At 40.0% G+C, this 17,570-nt stretch overlaps 1 protein-coding gene across 4 annotated transcripts; it reads left to right on the top strand.

The window, feature by feature from the left end:
• Window positions 1-1,941: 1,941 nt before the first annotated feature.
• On the top strand, window positions 1,942-16,474 carry pdcd6ip (programmed cell death 6 interacting protein). 4 transcript variants are annotated; one of them, XM_004074356.4, is made up of 18 exons: window positions 1,942-2,252; window positions 4,508-4,562; window positions 4,651-4,720; window positions 4,837-4,964; window positions 6,344-6,497; window positions 7,594-7,694; window positions 9,984-10,100; window positions 10,960-11,182; window positions 11,480-11,603; window positions 12,370-12,547; window positions 13,235-13,346; window positions 13,420-13,589; window positions 13,831-14,079; window positions 14,184-14,318; window positions 14,603-14,697; window positions 14,771-14,888; window positions 14,971-15,161; window positions 15,460-16,474. In XM_004074356.4, exons 1-18 carry the CDS (start codon window positions 2,047-2,049, stop codon window positions 15,662-15,664), a joined length of 2,631 nt encoding a protein of 876 aa, XP_004074404.3. In that variant the 5' UTR covers window positions 1,942-2,046; the 3' UTR covers window positions 15,665-16,474. The 4 variants fall into 4 exon arrangements, with proteins under 4 accessions (XP_004074404.3, XP_011479509.3, XP_011479508.3 ...); XM_011481207.3 differs by having other exon boundaries at window positions 9,969-10,100; XM_011481206.3 differs by having other exon boundaries at window positions 9,969-10,100; window positions 14,968-15,161.
• Window positions 16,475-17,570: the final 1,096 nt, after the last annotated feature.

Genomic DNA, 17,570 nt, shown 5'->3' with positions numbered 1-17,570 from the left:
TACAGCTGTTTTTGTTTTTTTGCATTCAGTTATAACATGCAGAACAAAAATGCTTTCAGATGACAGTAATAAGATACATAAGCAGGGTCCACAACAAGAAGATAGAGGTTCTCCAGTCCTCACTAATGTAGTGTAAAATTCAAAACAAAATATAAAATGTTTATTCGTTTAGAAATAAAATAATTTTCAGTGACTTATGGCACTCTCACCAAACCAACTTAAGCAGAACACCAGCAAACTCATGGAGAAACAGGAATGGCTGACATTGTAGTTCTGCTGGTTTGCAGGGAGGAGGTCCAATGTTTCATGGTTCAAAACACAGAAACTTATTTCTTTAAGCTGAAAATTTATTAACAAATCCATAAGTACATTTTTTGTTGGTTACATGATGCCTTAAGGCACATGTGTCAAACTCAAGGCCCGGGGGCCAAATGTGGCTGTCCATGTCATTTTATGTGGCCCCCGAGAGCATCAAAGTTTTCAATTTCTTAGAATAAAAAATAAAAATGCATGTGTATTTATTCATATCTAGGGGGAATCAGACTTGAAATATCAGATTGGACCTGATCTGATAACCTAACCTGACAGACTCAAACTTAAAAGGATTTATGCTAAGAGTAACAAGCAACTGTAATTGTCACTTTAAAAAGTTATAATAAATAAATAAATGAGTTATTTAACATTAAGGAGTAGTTACATTAATTTGTCTTTACATTTAGTTACATGTATAAGTTATATCTGGCCCTTTGAGTACAGCCGCTATGCTGATGTGGCCCTCAGTGAAAATGAGTTTGACACCCCTGCCTTAAGGTCACATGACATTGTTATTCCAAATAAGACTGGAATATTTCAACTGCCTATAAAAAGGATTGTGTTATTGTACTCATACCTCACTGAACAAGTTTCAGGTTAGCTATTCCAATTTCAGGTTTGTTTTATTTAAAAAACTAGAATAGAGATCAGGTAAAAAATAAATCTATGGGCATTCATTTTAAAATGTTCTAAATGCATAACAAAAACACAATTAATGTCAAATAATAAACAAATGTAGACCAGTTTAAATCATATTTTCTTTGCACTACACAAAACTCAGTTTCAAAGTTGGGTTTTGACTTTTTCTTGCCAGATTTTGACAACTTGTGTCTGTGAGAAAAACTATTTCAGAAAAACCCAGTTATTAAGTCCAAAAGAATTTTTTTTTAGCTAAAGGGGTTTGAGATTAAACAGAGATCTGTGCTCTTAAATGCATATATAAACACTAAAAATTGCATATTCTGCCACAGTGCAGTGAAATTCTGACTTTAATCTTAGAATTCTGACTTTAATCTCAGTATTCTGACATTTTTTCAAGAAATTCAGACGTTTTCTCAGAGTTTTGACTTTAATCACAAAATCCTTACTTTTTTCTTAGAATTCTGACTTTTTTCCTCAGAATTTGGACTTTTTTCCCTCAGAATTCCGACATTTTTCTGAAAAGTCTGACTTTAATGTCTTAATTCTGACTTTAATCTCAGAATTCTGACTTTTCCCCAAATATTTTAACTATTTTCCGAATTTTCCCTTTTTTTCCTCAGAATTCTGGGTTTAATCTCAGAATGTTTACTTTAATTTCAGAATTTTGACTCTTTTCATCAGAATTTTTAATTTAATCTCAGAATTTTAACATAATTTTAGACTTTTTACTTTTTTTCAAAATTCTGATTTTAATCCCATTCTGACTTTTTCATCACAATTTTTACTTTGATCTCAGAATTTTTACAATTTCCCTCAGAATTCTGAAATAAGCAAACATAATTTCAAAATGTCTTGACGGTAAAATGTACACTAATAAACAAGTGTCTGACTTGAAATATAACTATATAAATTACTTGTAATCCCCCACACTGAAGACTAACTAATTCTGCGCATGTCTCTGCTCCGTCGTGTATGACGTAATCATAGTTTCCTGTCAGAAACCAGGAAGTGGTTCGGAGGCTGCTGTTTGTGTTCGTTGCTCAGTTTTTCGTGTCTGTCATTTTTTTCTGGTTTAAGAGTTGACGGGCCGAAATGGCGACGTTTATTTCAGTCCCGTTAAAGAAGTCATCTGAGGTGGACTTGGTGAAACCGCTTTCGAAATACATCACCGTTACATATCCAGCGGGCGAGGACCAAACAGAGTATATCCGCGCCGTTGAGGAGTTGAACAAGCTCCGCAAGAACGCGCTGGGAAGGCCGCTCGACAAACACGACAGCTCTCTGGAAATCTTACTCCGGTAGGGAAAAATATTCACATTTTTGTGACATCTCAATGATTGTGAATACCCCCTCTTCTCGTAGACAACATACATCACTTGGGCGCCGCACCCAGAGGGTTAGCTGTCAATGCTAACCTTCAAGCTAAAGTTACAGCTAACTTAAGTGACCCTGTAAGGGTAATTAGGTGACTCATGAGTTCCTCGTGCCAAGTTTTCCCATGGGGCCTTTCGGAATACAAATTTAACCGAATTTCATGTTGCTATGTCAGTCGATTCAGGCGGAGGGATTCATCGTCTTCTGTCGTCTCTAGTTTAATTGACATGCACTGCAATGGCGTATGAAGGCAGTTTTGTTTGTTTAGTACCTTTCATTCACACAGAGAGGCCTAAAAGCTTGGGGACAAAGAAAAGAAAATACAGGAAATGCTAAATAAAAAATACAGTATTTTATATGAACTTTAAACAAAAATACAATTGGGAAAACTTCTGAGTTTATTCCAGCTGATTTTTTACAGTGTCCACCAGAGCAGCTAGTAAAATAACATTTAAGAGCCCTGGGATATAGACCCTAACCCTGTAGACCAACAACATCAACATAAAATCAATTCTTTCTTGAACATGTTCCAAGACTCAGAGGAAGCAGAACGATCTGGAACTTTCTAGTGTTTTCTTTTGGAACAGAGACAGAAGACTGAACCTGCAGTCCAGCCTGCAGAAGTGAGACACACAAGGGTTTCACTATTTAATTAAGCTGGAAAAAAAAATCATTAGTTGTCCTTAAAATCAGATTTAAGCCATTAACATTTCTACCCCCCCCCCCCCCCCCCCAAAAAAAAAAAAAAAACAACAAACAAACAATCATTTCTGCCATTGCTAAGCGACAATACTCAAGTTAAACCTAATCTCCTCAAAGTGAGACAGTTTCATAACACTACCTGCAGAAAACGTCCATTTGTTTATCATCACTTGTCTGCATCATCTGAACATCAGCTTCAGTTAACCACCACCTGAGCTTTATGAGAACTGTCATATTTCATTAAGAATCAGCTCCGTCAGCACTTTCCCCCCTGCTTAGTTAGAAAACATTGGTGTCCCAGTGTGTGCCGTTGTTTGCTATCAGCCTGCTGCATACACTGTTCCGGTGTGAGCTGCTTTGCATGGAGGAACTAAGAAGTCGGGTTGTTCAACAAAGCTCATCTCTGTCCCAGTAACATATATCCCACCTCGTAATTGCCCTTTGAATTTACAGATTTTTGGGTGTAGGTGAGGTGATGGGTATTGAATTTAGCCGGGCCCTCCTCCACACCTGTGACACTTGATATTTATGGAAAATATGGACTTTGAACTAATTTAATTCTTTGGTCTCACCCACCCATGACTTGATACACAAGGTTTGCTCAGATTACTTTAGGTTGGGTGTGTGAGAGAGCTATGTGGACTGGTCCGGTTCACATTCAAAGTGACAGTTGTCCTTTTTTAACTCTTTTAACCGTACTGAGCATTTGCTAAACTTTAACAATAAATACATATGTTTCTATAGGCTGCTCTCAGTCATGTGACGTTATGAGCTCATGAGTCCTTTATTATGGTTGTAACTGTTGAAAAGTTTCAGTCACCTAAAAGTTGTTCTGTACTGGTTTTAGTCTTTGTGTTGAATCTTTGTTTGTTAATCAGGAAGGTTCCTTTTGAATCTGAAACTTTCTTAGATTAGTTGGTTCATTTTCAGAGCATCTAACCTACATCAGAACCCAAACAGAACCTTTTCGGATTTTGGGCTCTAAAGTCTAACTTGTTATTTCTGGTTTCTGGCTCTCACATTCAGCTAACCATCTGCTAGGTATTGAGTGCGACAGGCCTTTCATAACCTTCCAGGCGACGTGTCGCCATGGTGACCATTGTTTACGTGGGGTTTTTTTTCTGCCCACACACTTTAGTTGCCTATGAAACACACCTGATCTCAGATTTCCTCTGTAGACCAGCATGCATGACATTTGTGTGCAAGAATAGAAAAACTACCTACATGAAGTCTGTGAAGAATTCATTCACAGCTAATTTTAGGCTTGCCAGGCTCACGTCATGGTCTACTGTTTTCTGACTCATTGTCAAGTGTCTGTGAAGGCTGTGGATCCATAAAACACCTGGACTGCTTACTGTTAAAACAGTTTGAACCTGTGGTTGACAAACGCTCTACTTTTATGTCAGAGCAAAGACAGAATGATTTAAAAAAACACACAGAGACAGGTTTTGAATCTCCTTAATCCTTCTCTCCACAGATACTACGATCAACTGTGTGCTCTGGAGCCCAAGTTTCCCTTCTCTGAAAACCAGGTAATTGATCAGGCGGCGTGTATGACTGAGACGTGGGCTTGGCTGAATAATGGATACGGTTGAACAAGAGATGCCTCTGTTGTTGCAGATCTGCTTATCCTTCACATGGAAGGACGCCTTTGATAAAGGATCCCTGTTTGGCGGCTCAGTCAAACTTTGTAAGTGCAGGGCTCGAACTCGTTTAATACGAAGTTCTTGATAATAAACTCAGGATGCCATATTTTTGCAACCTTTGCAACAAATTTCATTTAATCTTTACATGTTTGTGTTGCAGCTTTGGCTAGTTTGGGCTACGAGAAGACATGCGTGCTGTTCAACTGCGCAGCTTTGGCCAGTCAGATCGCAGCAGAGCAGAATATGGATAATGATGAGTGTCTGAAGACTGCTGCGAAATACTATCAGGTGGGTTTAGCACTGCAGATATGGCTTCTGTAATGTAAAGACTTCATATGAACTGCTGAGCAACCCGCTCTTCTTTTCCTGCACAGGAAAGACCGAACAATTAAAGCTGACTGTGTATGCATGCACAACACCATTTCAATTTTTATCAGAATAAACGTATTTAAATTCAGACTGAGACACTTTGATGTGAAAAGAGCTTAGCTTCAGTAAAGTTTGATTCAGTTTTGTAAGAAATATTGAAGTAATGAAAACTCCAAGCCTCTCCTAAACAATCTGGACATAAACGGGATTTCCTAAAAAATAAAAAAAGCTCAATTTGTCATTTTAAGTGGGGATTGGTTTTAAATTGCATGCAGAGAAAACAAAAAATATAACGGAGGGATTTTTGGTCAGAAATGGGAGCTGTTGCAGGGGAAAAACGGGCTGCGGCTGAGTATCATCCATCACAGAATATGCCGAATATGACAACATAATCGTTAGGATATCATTTTGTCCAGAATATGCTCTTATTTTGAAATACTTCTCGCTAAATCGTAAATTTTGTTTTTATTTTAAAAGAATTCTTGTTTAGTGTCTTGATGATTTGAATGAATTTCTGTGATGTTTGTAGTGAAGTCAGTTGTGATGTGCAGTGTGTACTTTGAATTAAAATCATACCTATTCAATAGTTACTATGTTTAAGGCTACGCTACTTAAAAAAATTATTAAATCAATAACAAGTCAAATTGTGAGCTGAAAAAAACACCCTAAATCACTATGACCTCTCTGTTGGAGAAAAATGGTTTGTAATTCATTAGATTACACTTGCTGTCATTTGATTTTACAGTGGGGTACCAACTCTATATTCAGTTTTTAAAATATTTTTAACAACCTGGTTGCTCATTATTTGAACACTAACATGCCAAAAAAAATTCTCAATCTGTTTGGATTCAGAAAATCCTGCTTGCCAACAGAATAATTCAAATAAACAGAATGATTTTAAAAAAATAAAGAAAGAAACTTTTCTAGGAAAGATTTGGATAGAAATAAAAAATAAAAGGGAAATCCAAACAGGATGCTTTGGGTTCCTGTTTTTTTATTTTTTTTTTAACTACAAAGTGTGGAAAAATTGAGGTTTTAAAGCTTTTGTCTGTAATGTCAGGCCTGCAGATCACCATAGTTCTAAAGAAACTTTCGCAGTTTGTGACAAAACTCCAACTGTTTTGTGTGTGTGTGAGTTAAATTCCTGCTCTGCCTGTTGCTTTTGCAATCCATGCCAAGTTTTGTGACTTCATGCATTACTGCAGTTACTTTGAACAAAAAAGTAACTTTAAAAGACCTTTTTTTGGGTTAAAAAAACCCCCTCAATGTGTTCTGAAGTGTGTGCTCTGTGTCTCCAGCTGGCCAGTGGAGCTTTTAGTCACATTAAGGACACTGTGCTGTCTGCGCTGAGCAGGGAGCCCACCATGGACATCTGCCCGGAGACTGTAGGAACTCTGAGCCTCATCATGTTGGCACAGGCTCAGGAGGTCTTTTTCCTCAAAGCCACCTCAGGTACTTTAAGTTTAAAACACTTTCTTTTTTACTGCAAAATAAAAAAAAAATGGGTTCATTGACTACATTTTAACTTGTATCCACATGATTTGGATTCTTTATCAAATGAGTGATAAATCTATTGAGGTCTACTGGGACTCTGGTTTCAATTCCAATTTTCACTTTTTTTCTTTTTTTCAAACACAAATGTAAATACACACAAGAGTTTAAAACAGACAGATAAAACAACAAGGTCTGCTTGAAAAGAAATGGGTTGAAGAGAAATCTTGTATAAGCCCTTTTTTACGACACCTGATGTTGTGCGTATTTCTATTTACAGTTTTGTTGAAAACATTCACATTCTATTCTACATAGCATCTGAGCAGAAGTGACATTTTTTGTTTTTATTGATCATTTCTGGCCTTGTAAGGTTCAGTTAGTGACATCTTGTAGGTTTTTCTGAACACAAACTTTTGGTTTAGTTCGATAAAGTTCATAGTGTCTGGATTGTTAACTGACTTCTTAGGCTCTTTTGTTATCAGACACGGTTGTGTTTTTTTTCCACACACCTGACATGTTTCGACGGATGTCTTCCGCCTTCGTCAAAGTCGTCATCTCATCGGATGGTAGTGATGATTTTGCTGAAAGAGTTCCCAAATTGTTCAAATTTTGTTTGATGGAGCTGAAAAAATGGGAAGCAGAGAAAAAAAACACCAAAATTATTGCTAAAGATTAGAAAAAATACATGGCCTACATGCCTTTACATTTAAATAAAGTCTACGTTAGCAGCAAAAATGAGTCACATTTATTTTTAAAAAGTAAAAACTTCTAAAACCATAAAGGGTGTAACTGACAAAGAAGCTCTTGTGGATGGTTTTAGGGTAATTTCTGATGTTTTTCAAAAGCTTTTCATTCAGAATCAAGCAGCCTCAGATTTCTAAAACCACAAACAAAACCTAAAAGAAGAAGAAGCCGTATCCTGAAGAAGATGACATACAAAACATGCACAAGTAAAACAGGGCACTCCCACAACACTGTTCTCAATATACTGAGGTTTTTGTTGTTAAAAATAAGTTTTTCTTCTCCGTGAGACTCAAGTTTCTTGTTCGGCCACCAGACAAAATGAAAGATGCTGTGATTGCAAAGCTGGCCAATCAGGCGGCAGATTTCTACGGCGACGCCTTCAAGCAGTGCCAGTATAAAGACAACCTTCCTAAGGTGAGCACACAAACGCAGGTGAAGCGTGTGCTGAGGGTGCAGACCTTGTATGTGTTGGACCTCGTCTTGTGTGTCTGATCGGGTGGATTGTGTTCTACATGTGGGATGGGTTGTGGGTCTGTTGGAACATCTCTGTTTTCATCTTGTTTCCACTTTGATTGGCTCTGGCTTAATCCGGTTGAAACAGTTTTCTTCCGTTTTTTCTCAGCCATAGTTCCCTGAAGATGTTTACGTCTGACTGAACATCCCTGTGTTTTTATTGTCAAAGTTTAAAAAAAAAAAGGGTGTAAAGTTGTTGTTCAGGAAGGACTTAAGACTTGTCCAAAAACTGACAAAAGACTCGACTTTTATGACCTGAGACTTGATTATGACTTAAAGAGACTAGACCTTTTTTTTTCAAATATATTTGCTTTTTTATCATTTACAATTTGGATTCTGTTAGAAAATGTTCTAACCCTAACTGTGACGGCTTCTTGGCTAAGGATAATTTGGAAAACAAAGTTTAAAAGTGAAGTAACAAATAGGACGCTTAAAGACCCACTCCGCTGAAAATGTTGTCTTTTATGGGACTTTAAGTCGGTCGTCTGCAGGTCTCTCCAATCGCAGCTGGAGGTGGACTTCATCACGTCTGTTCTTGTTGATCTCCTCGGGTTTCTTGTTGAAAACAATTTCAGCTTTTAATTCTTAATAATCAAACTTCTATTTAAAGAGGAATTACATTTAAGCACACGTTTGAGGCGGGGAGAGTGGGAAGTTAACCTGCAATCCTTCCTTTTTTAATGGCCGCCTCTTATTTATCAGAACTTTCTGTTTTCATCCAGTTTTATTTTTATTATAAGCTGTATGACTCCTGTAGGTAATTTATTGGTATCATTTTATTAGATTTATTTATTGGACTTGTTTAAATCTTGAGGCTTGAAGATTACGACTGGAGACTTGTAGAGGTCTTACTTACTCCTCTCAGAAGTTGATCCACAGTTTTAACACAATGACATTTTCTCATTTGTAGGTCATCGTTTAGTTTGACCTTCAAAATAATTTTTATTTTTAAAATCCACACAGACAAATAGATTTTACTGAAACAACTTTAAAGCCCTGACTCTAGTTGCATTTTTTATTTTATTTTATAGAATAAATGTAAATTAATGTTCACTGAATTACAGGAAGTGAGACTTTTGTTGAGTGAGAAAAGATTTGTTGCCATAGAAAGTATTATTATTACTTTATTTTATTTTTTTTAATAAACGTTTTGGAGTATTAGGTTGCTTCACATGCTCAAATTTTTTATCTTTGGTGCATAACCCCCCCCAAACGACTTTCCCCCCCTTCATTTAAAGTTGAATTCAGCAACAAATCCACATTTCTGTCTTTCATCTTAGATTTTTCTTTCAAAGGTAAAAATATGTTAAAAAAGGATTTTAAAGAAGTTTTTTATTTTTGTTTTGCATCTGCAACCTTTTAATGCAAAGAACTTCAACATAGGACACATTTCCAAAAGGAGTTTCCTATAATATATTAATAGATCTCCAACATGGAGTATTACCTTTGAAAAGTTTCATTCACGTCCTGGTTTTGAACGCAGTCATAATTGTTATTTCTTGTATGGAAATGAATCCTGTTTGATATTAGCATAAAATGGGGAAGTGTTCAAAAAACAGGAGATTTGTTCTGGCGATGAATGTTTCAAGCGTTCAGTAAACTGGTTTTATCGTGACTAAATATGAATCACTTTGTTTCTTTGAATATTTTGTCGGTTTACAGAAGAAAAAGCTGAATAATATGTAAAAAATGCAGCTGACCCACTTTATTTAAATTTCCTGATGAAGGGTTGAAACTGATCAGCGTTTTTTGAAACGGTTGTGCTTTTAAAGAGCGCTCCATGTGGATTTGTGTCCCGTTTTCATGCTCCTAAATTTAACAAACTCCAGTTGTGCAATGATTTCTTCATTTCTTGTTGTTTTTTTTTGGTCTTTGTTTTTTTGCTGAAAGCTTGGACACTCATGGCCTCTTCTGTTTTTGTCTCCCGTTGTCTTCCTCTCCTCCCGCACCCTTACATGGTGGCGGCACTGGTTGTCTGTGTGCGCACTTGTGATGTGTTTGCATATTCCCGACCGCTCGTGCCTGTGTGTGATCACGTGTCATTGTTCTCATTGTGATTTGACCTCGCTCCTGTGCGCCTCTGTTTTTTTGGTTTTGCCCTGCCATCGTTTGTCTGTGTGCACATGTATGTTCGTACGCCTGCCTGTTGCTCTGTGGTTGCCTCTCCCTGGTCAGTATTTTTATTTTCAGGAAGTCCTGCCGGTGCTGGCAGCAAAGCACTGCATCATGCAAGCCAACGCCGAGCTGCACCAGAGCGCCCTCGCCAAGCAGAAGAAGCACTTTGGGGAGGAGATTGCACGTCTGCAGGTACTTGGAGTCACTACTCCTAAAACATAGTTAAACTGAACAAAGGTTCTTCGAAAGCATCAAACTGGAAGTCTGCATTTAGTTTGTCACCAAAATAAAAGCTGAATTTCTGTAATGTCTCAAAGATCGTATATGCTTTCTTACAAACTACCTGAAGTGTGAAAAAGGTTTTTAAAGAAGCACCAAAATAATACAATTTGTCTCAAAGACCTTTTATAAATCAATTTTTACTACTAAATTGCTAAAATTACTTTGAAATACAACAACTGGCTGTTTAAAAATCAATATGGAATAAATCCTTAAACAAATCTATCATTTATTTTTTTCTAAAGCTTTTTTTATATCTGAATTTAAGTTATAAACTTTCTCTTTAGTTTACATGACTAAGGCGAAATATATTTTTTGACAACAAAGGGATTTGAATGAAAAATTGTAAATGAATTTCTAATTCAATTGTGTTAACTATTTTTAGGTATTTATTTTTTATATTAATCCTAAGCTTGTGAATTTAAATAGAAGTACGTATTTTGGTGGGGCGACCCAGTCCTACTTTAAATTTTGATAATTAATATTAAAAACAGGAAATAAAGGCATATGCTTTTATTTTGTAATTTGACAGCATTATATTATTATTTTTCCACTATTCTCTTTTTCTATTTAACTGCATTTCTGTTTGTCAAGCTAATATTAAGTTACATTTCATTTGTTAACAGTCTTTTTAAGGCGGTATTTATTATTTATATAAGATTCCAGTTTTAATCTGTAACCAGTTGTGTGTAAATGTTTCTGGGTGACCTCGTTATAATCGGCGGGAAAATGTTGGTGAATTCCCTTGTGTTGCATCGTTGCTGTGCTTCAGCACGCCCTGGAGCTGGTGAAGACGGTGGCGTCTCGCTACGACGAGTACGTGAGCGTGAAGGACCTGATGGACAAGATCAACCGAGCCCTCACAGCTGCCAAGAAAGACAACGACTTCATCTATCACGACCGTGTGCCGGAAGTCAAGGACTTGGAACAAATTGGCAAGGCGGCGCTGGTCAAAGCCACCGCCATCACGCCTCCCCTCAGCCAAAAGTTTACAGGTACCACCATCTTTATTTATCTTTAGTGCTTTTGGTTTTTCCGAGTTTAATATTTAGTTTTTCCTTTTGAAAACGTGAAGCAGCTCAGTGTTGACCTGATCAGGTTTTATTGTTAACAGGACTTTATTAAACATGATTTCTTTATTTGGAGTTTAGCAGATATGTGCAGCTCATAATATCAGTTTTTACAATGTTGGATGTTTAGTGTTGGAGTAGAACTGGAGGGAGATTCCTCAGCAGTGTGGGCTTGATGCGCCTCCCTGCCGTTTTAAGTCCTCCTTTGTTCCTCCTCCTCAGATTTGTTTGAAAAGATGGTGCCGATGGCCGTACAGCAGTCCATGAGCGTTTACGGTCAGAGGAAAGCCGAGACGGTCAACAGGCTGGTGGGGACCATGAGAGAAGCCACCAATCTCTGCAACGGGTACGCTGATGGAGCCACACAGATGAAAAACGAACACGACAAATTTCTGAGAAAAATGTGAACATTTTTCCATAAAGACCAGGATTAGTGTTCCACGAAGAATCGTCCTCGCTTCATGGATATTAGCAGTAATAATTTCACATCAAACCACTGCTATGCTGCTTGTTGTTCTTTAAACTAACCCTGATTGTGCTTCTGTTCCTTTTCTAAGTCTTAATTTTTTTCTAAAAAGTTGGTGATTGTTCACTTAAATTCCCACCAATAAGCCAATTTATGCCAGAAAAGTTCAAATCCTTAAAAACACACTCACCTGTAAAGATGGTTGTTTTTATTCCCAAATCATACTTGGGGAATAAAATGTGGATTTTATTCAGAACTTTGGAATCAGCAAAAGTCTTTACAGTTTTGACTCCTTCCATTAGCTGACCTATTTTGTTGGGCAAAAATAGCAGACTAATAAAATTCTCGGCTCAGTTTGTTTATTAAAAAAACATACAGGTATTTTTGAAAATGTATTTAAAATATTGTTGAAATATCTGTGACTTTGATGTGTTGTATCCAGATTAATTTCTTATTCAGAAAAAAAGTGCCTGATACACATAAGCATTGATGTTTATAATCCAGTACAGATGAAGTAAAATGCTTTTTTTTTAGATTTATTGAATGATGTAAACAGGTCTTACAAACAATAAAGTAAAATCTGTCTTTTGATTTAGGCTGATGCTCAAATGTCTGTTATTAAACACACGTTGTGTGACTCCATCAGGGTCTTGGCGTCCCTCAACCTGCCTGCAGCGCTGGAGGATCTTTCAGGAGACTCGGTCCCTCAGTCCATCGTGGAAAAGGCTCGATCCATCGTGGAGAAGGGAGGACTGCAGAGCATCGAGCAGCTGATCAGAGACCTGCCCGAGCTCCTGACCCGCAACCGGGAGATCCTGGATGAGGTCGGTGCTGTCCGCCTTTCTTTCCCTCAGAAGAGTTAGTCGTTTTCTTTTCAGAAGGTTTTACAACTTTAATTTCCAAACAGCATGTCAGGCAGCATCTTTACAGAGCAGCATGTGAATCAGAGCTGTTTGAAGCTGGCTTGGACTTTTTTTGTTGTTGTTTTTTTGTAGCAGAGCTCATTTACACAAAGCACAATTGCTTGGCAAAAATCCCAGATTAGGATGATCACAAATTTTAAATCCACTGATCTGCAGGCCAGGAGCTGCCGTTCTTCAGCCAAACATCCTGCAGACAAACAAACTGGCTGACGTGGAGAAAAAACAAAACACAATCTGCTTTAAGGTTTAGTGCCAGACTTAAAAAAGTCCAAGTGGAGACGCCCCGAATTTCTGCAAGAATGAAAATGTCAAGAATTTTTTTATACAAGGCAAGCAAAAAAACAATTTATTTATTGATTTTTCATTTCAAAAATGTTTCAAAGAACAACACAATCCGTTTCACAATTGATCAGACAATAACAGCAATAACAGTTGCAATAATACAAAAAAATATCACGTTTAAGAGGGAGCAGGCAGAAGCATTGCTCATTTAAGGCTCCCCCTAAGACTTTTGCTTCTTTGAAAGTTTTTCAGCGCTGGATTTAGCATTGATTTGTCAATCTTCTCTTTTTTCTTTTCCTCCGATAGTCTCTGAAGATGCTAGATGACGAAGAATCTACAGACAACGAGCTGAGAGGCAAGTTTAACCAGCGCTGGAACAGGACCCCATCTGGAGACCTCTACAAGCCCCTCCGTATCGGTACGCACTCAAAGCTCCGCCCACATGCTCTGCTCTCGGCCTGATCGCTGACACGCTCTGCCGTCTCCTTCAGAGGGCACGAACTTCCGCAACGTCTTGGACAAGGCGGTGCAGGCGGACCAAGTGGTGAGGGACCGCTACAACGCCCACTGTGACATGATCGCCCTGCTGTGCAAACCGCCAAGCGAGCTGAGCGCCGCCATCCCCTCAGCCAACCCCACCAAGACTCTCCAGGGCAGCGAGGTGTGAGAGGCTTTTGCAGCGCATTAAGACCCAGAGTGCACTCTGCTTGCTGGTCCTGCAGCAGCAGCACTTCTTGTTCAGTCTGCTGACTTTGCATTTTGTAAAACTTTAATAACTGAGCAAGCAGAAGTAGGAAAGAGTAAAGGTGCATGTCTGTGTATTCTGGGGAAACAAATCCGGCTGGATGTGTTTGAGACTGCAGCGGTAAAAGCAGAAGGTGATGAGCTTTCTTCCTCCTCAGATCGTGAACGTGCTGCGCTCCCAGCTCGCCCAGCTGGAGGAGGTAAAGAAGGAGAGGGAGACCCTGGAGGGGGAGATCAAGGCCGTGACCTTTGACATGAGCGTCACCTTCCTGACGGCGCTCGCACAGGACGGCGCCATCAATGAGGAGCAGCTGTCACTCACCCAGCTCGACAAGCTGTACGGGAGCTACAACGAGAGGGTGCAGGCCAGCCTCCGCTCCCAGGAGGAGCTGCTGGGGCAGGTTCAGGTACAGCCTGGCTTCAAAGAAGCGATGCAGACACGAGTTGCTGCTTTTTTCGATCCTTTAAACTATTTTGACAAAATAGTTCTGACAATGTGGCATTCTTCAAGGTTTCTCATCAGGAGTTCAGCAGCCTGAAGCAGTCCAACACTGAAGGCCACCAGAGGGAGGAGATCCTGAAGAAACTGGCTTCAGCTCACGACAGCTACATTGAGATCAGCAACAACTTGCGTGAAGGCACCAAGGTGCTCTGCCAGAACAACTTCTGTTCTGACCCTTTTAGGCCAGCGCTTACATTTTTAAACCATTTACGCAATTAATGTTAGTCAGATGATTTTGTCGTAAAGAAAAGCTGCTTTGGAGTCCAAAGCGTCTATAAAAATCGACTTTTCTCAGCGACAGATTCATCTGATTGACGTCCATCGCATAAACGGTCAACGGTTATGTCATGCCAAAGAGCGTGGATTATTTAGGTGTTGCTGGCGACCGCTCCCGTTTTTTAAAAATGTTTTTCATTTACCCCTTTCAGTTCTACAACGACCTGACGGAAATTCTGCTCAAGTTCCAAAACAAATGCAGCGACATCGTGTTTGCTCGTAAGACGGAGCGGGATGAGCTGCTCAAGTACGTGCTCACTGGAGGTTGTGTATCGGCCAGCGCAGCGCCATTTTGTGACGTTTTTGGGGTTCATTTTCAGAGAGCTGCAGCAGAGCATCGCTCGAGAGCCCAGCGCTCCGTCCTTCAACGTCCCTGCCTATCAGAGCACGCCTGCCGCCCCTGTGGCCGGACCGACGCCCGCCCCCAGAACCGTTTTTGTAAGCAAACACCCCCTCCCCTCCCTGAGCTCCAGGGAAGCTGCGATGTTTTGTAACTGTCCTGATGTTTGCTCTTCAGCAGCCGCAGCAGCAGCCTCAGCCGAAGCCCCAACCCCCCTCAAGGCCGCCTCCCCCTAACATAACTCCTCAGGCAGCCTCCGCCACCCCAACACACGCACCGGCCGTCGGACCCCCCACCAACAACCCGCCGCCGATGGCACCACTCCCACAGGCACAGGGGCCCCCTTACCCTACCTATCAGGGATATCCAGGGTGAGCTTTCAGTTCAACACTCAAACTCTTCGATTGATACAGATTTTCACACAAAATACTTTTTCTTAAAATAATAATTAATCAATAAATGGCTCAATTATTTTTAAAGACCAACAAAAATAGAAAAACAAACAAATCTCAGTATTTTGTCTTTAACTAGTTTCTGCTGGCACTTTCATCTGATCTGGAATCAATTTAGCGAACTGAATTATTTTGGATTACTAATTGGATTTCTTTTAATGTACTTTTAGGATTCAGAAAGTGATGTTTTGTTTATTTATTTATTTTGCTTCTGCAGTTTCTACCAGGTGCCGATGGGCTACAACCCTTACCCTTACAACATGCCCAACATGGGCTACATGCCCTTCCAGGGGGCCCCAGGACAAGGAGGGTACCCAGGAGCCCCTCCAGCTGGACAGCCGTATGCGGGTTACCCACAGCAGCCCCCCCCGCAGCAGCAGCAGCAGCAGCAGCAACAACAGCCCTACTACCCCCAACAATAACTCTCCCCTCTTCATCTCTACTCTTCGCACCAAAAAAACGTTCCTCAGCAATAACACTTCTTCTCCATAAGTCAATCCTCGTTTTGTACTTTGCTGGCTCTCACTAACAGCAGCTGTAGGATGTGGGACTTCTTTGCTGCTGCGCACTTTTTCTCAAGAGATTCTTCACTGATTTCTTTTTATTTGTATTTTCACTCTAAAAGCTTCTTCTTTCCTCAGCTTTCCCCTTTTTTTTCCCTTTATTTCCATTTTCAGTTTGCAGATCTGTGCACTAACTCCCTCTGACTTCCCGTAGATATTATTTTCTATCATTTAATGGTTTAATTACCTGTTATGTTGAACCCTAATCCATTTCACTGATAAACGACTATTTGCTGAGCTGGACCACTCTATGATAGGAAACGTCCCTTCCTGGTTTGGGAGCGTTGAATTAACGGCCGGGCTGCTGGGAGTTTACTAGAAACTCGTCTGACTCGACTTTCACAGCTTCTGCATCAACTTTAATACTATTTTTGTAACGAATACTGATGCTCGCCTAATGCATAAGCCCAGAACGCTGAATGAGCTGTAGGATCTCCGTTCCGCTCTCCTCATTTTGCTCTTTTCTCCTTCGCCCAAAGGAATGCGGGTTTCTGTCTGTGACACTATCAGAAGCTGTACAAATAGGAAAACCTGTTCTACAATATAAATATATGTATAAATAAGACTCTGTATGTGGTTAACCAAGACACTTTGTGTGCTGCACTCCCATGTTCTTCATTTTTAGTTTTTCAGCTCTAATGTGATTAAAAAGAAGAAAAAAAACTGTAAGGTTTGTGTTATTGTGATCTGTGAAACAGCCAGAAGAGGGCAGTGTTGCAGCTCACAGGGAAACTGTTCAGCTGCTCCTGTTGGAGGGAGTCAGATACCTTTGACCCCCACCCCCCTCAAGCATTGTGGCACATCCCATTTAGATGACATTCAAATTATGCTCCATTGAGGTCACGATCTCATCCAATCATATTTTCCCTGCAGGTGATTTCTCCACAGACAGATTTCATCTCTAGATATTTATCCAGTGTCAGAAGACGCTAATGATTTCTCCTCCCCGTGTGTGTGTGTGTGTGTGTGTGTGTGTGTGTTTGGGTGTGTATGTGTGTGTGTGTGTGTGAGGCAGATGGCAGCGCAGTGTGGTGTCTGGAAGGATGCATAGAGATGCTGGCAGAGAGCTGCTGGTCCCCTGTCTGCATCTCTCATCCCATTTTTCCCCCTCTCCTCTCAGTCTCATCTGTCTTCCTGAGTTCTTGTCACTCATTCATCTTTTATAAGAAAATCCTCCATATTTCACTTATTTAACCTCCACGTTTTTTTTTTCCTTCTTCTCTTCCACATAGTTTTTGGCTTCAGCAGCTTCCTTCATCTGCACATTGGCACATCCTCCCCACCGGTCGCTGCCTCCTCTTGGCTCGTAAACATCTCATAACATTACATCAGTCCTCCATGTGCGTACTTGAGATCTCAACTCACCCCCCCCTCCTTCTTTTTTAGTTTTTTTTTAATCAGATCTATCTCCCACGAGTGGTGACACAACACATGCAGCGCTGCCATGTCTCTCCTGCTCCGTCTCCATGGCGTGCCAGTACTGCCAAAGCCAGCCGTGGACGGTTTTTCTTTTTTCTTCCAAAGGTGTCTGTGCATCTCAAAGCGTTTAATTTTAACAAGACGCGCTCCAACGGAGGAGTGTCATCTTTTAATTGGTTTGAAAAAAAGGAGGGTACGAGCAGCGCGCGAAGCGCTGTGGTGACAGGTATTAATTACCTCCTGCCTAATGGTTCCCCAAACTCAGCACAGCCATATTGGTGCTCTACACTTTTTTTTTTCACACTCCCCCACTCTTTTGTCTGAACGCTTGTTCTCTCCTCCTCAC

This window comes from Oryzias latipes, chromosome 11 (assembly GCF_002234675.1).
Source record: "Oryzias latipes chromosome 11, ASM223467v1".
Classification (NCBI taxonomy): domain Eukaryota; kingdom Metazoa; phylum Chordata; class Actinopteri; order Beloniformes; family Adrianichthyidae; genus Oryzias; species Oryzias latipes.
This window is presented reverse-complemented; position numbering and strand designations above follow the sequence as displayed.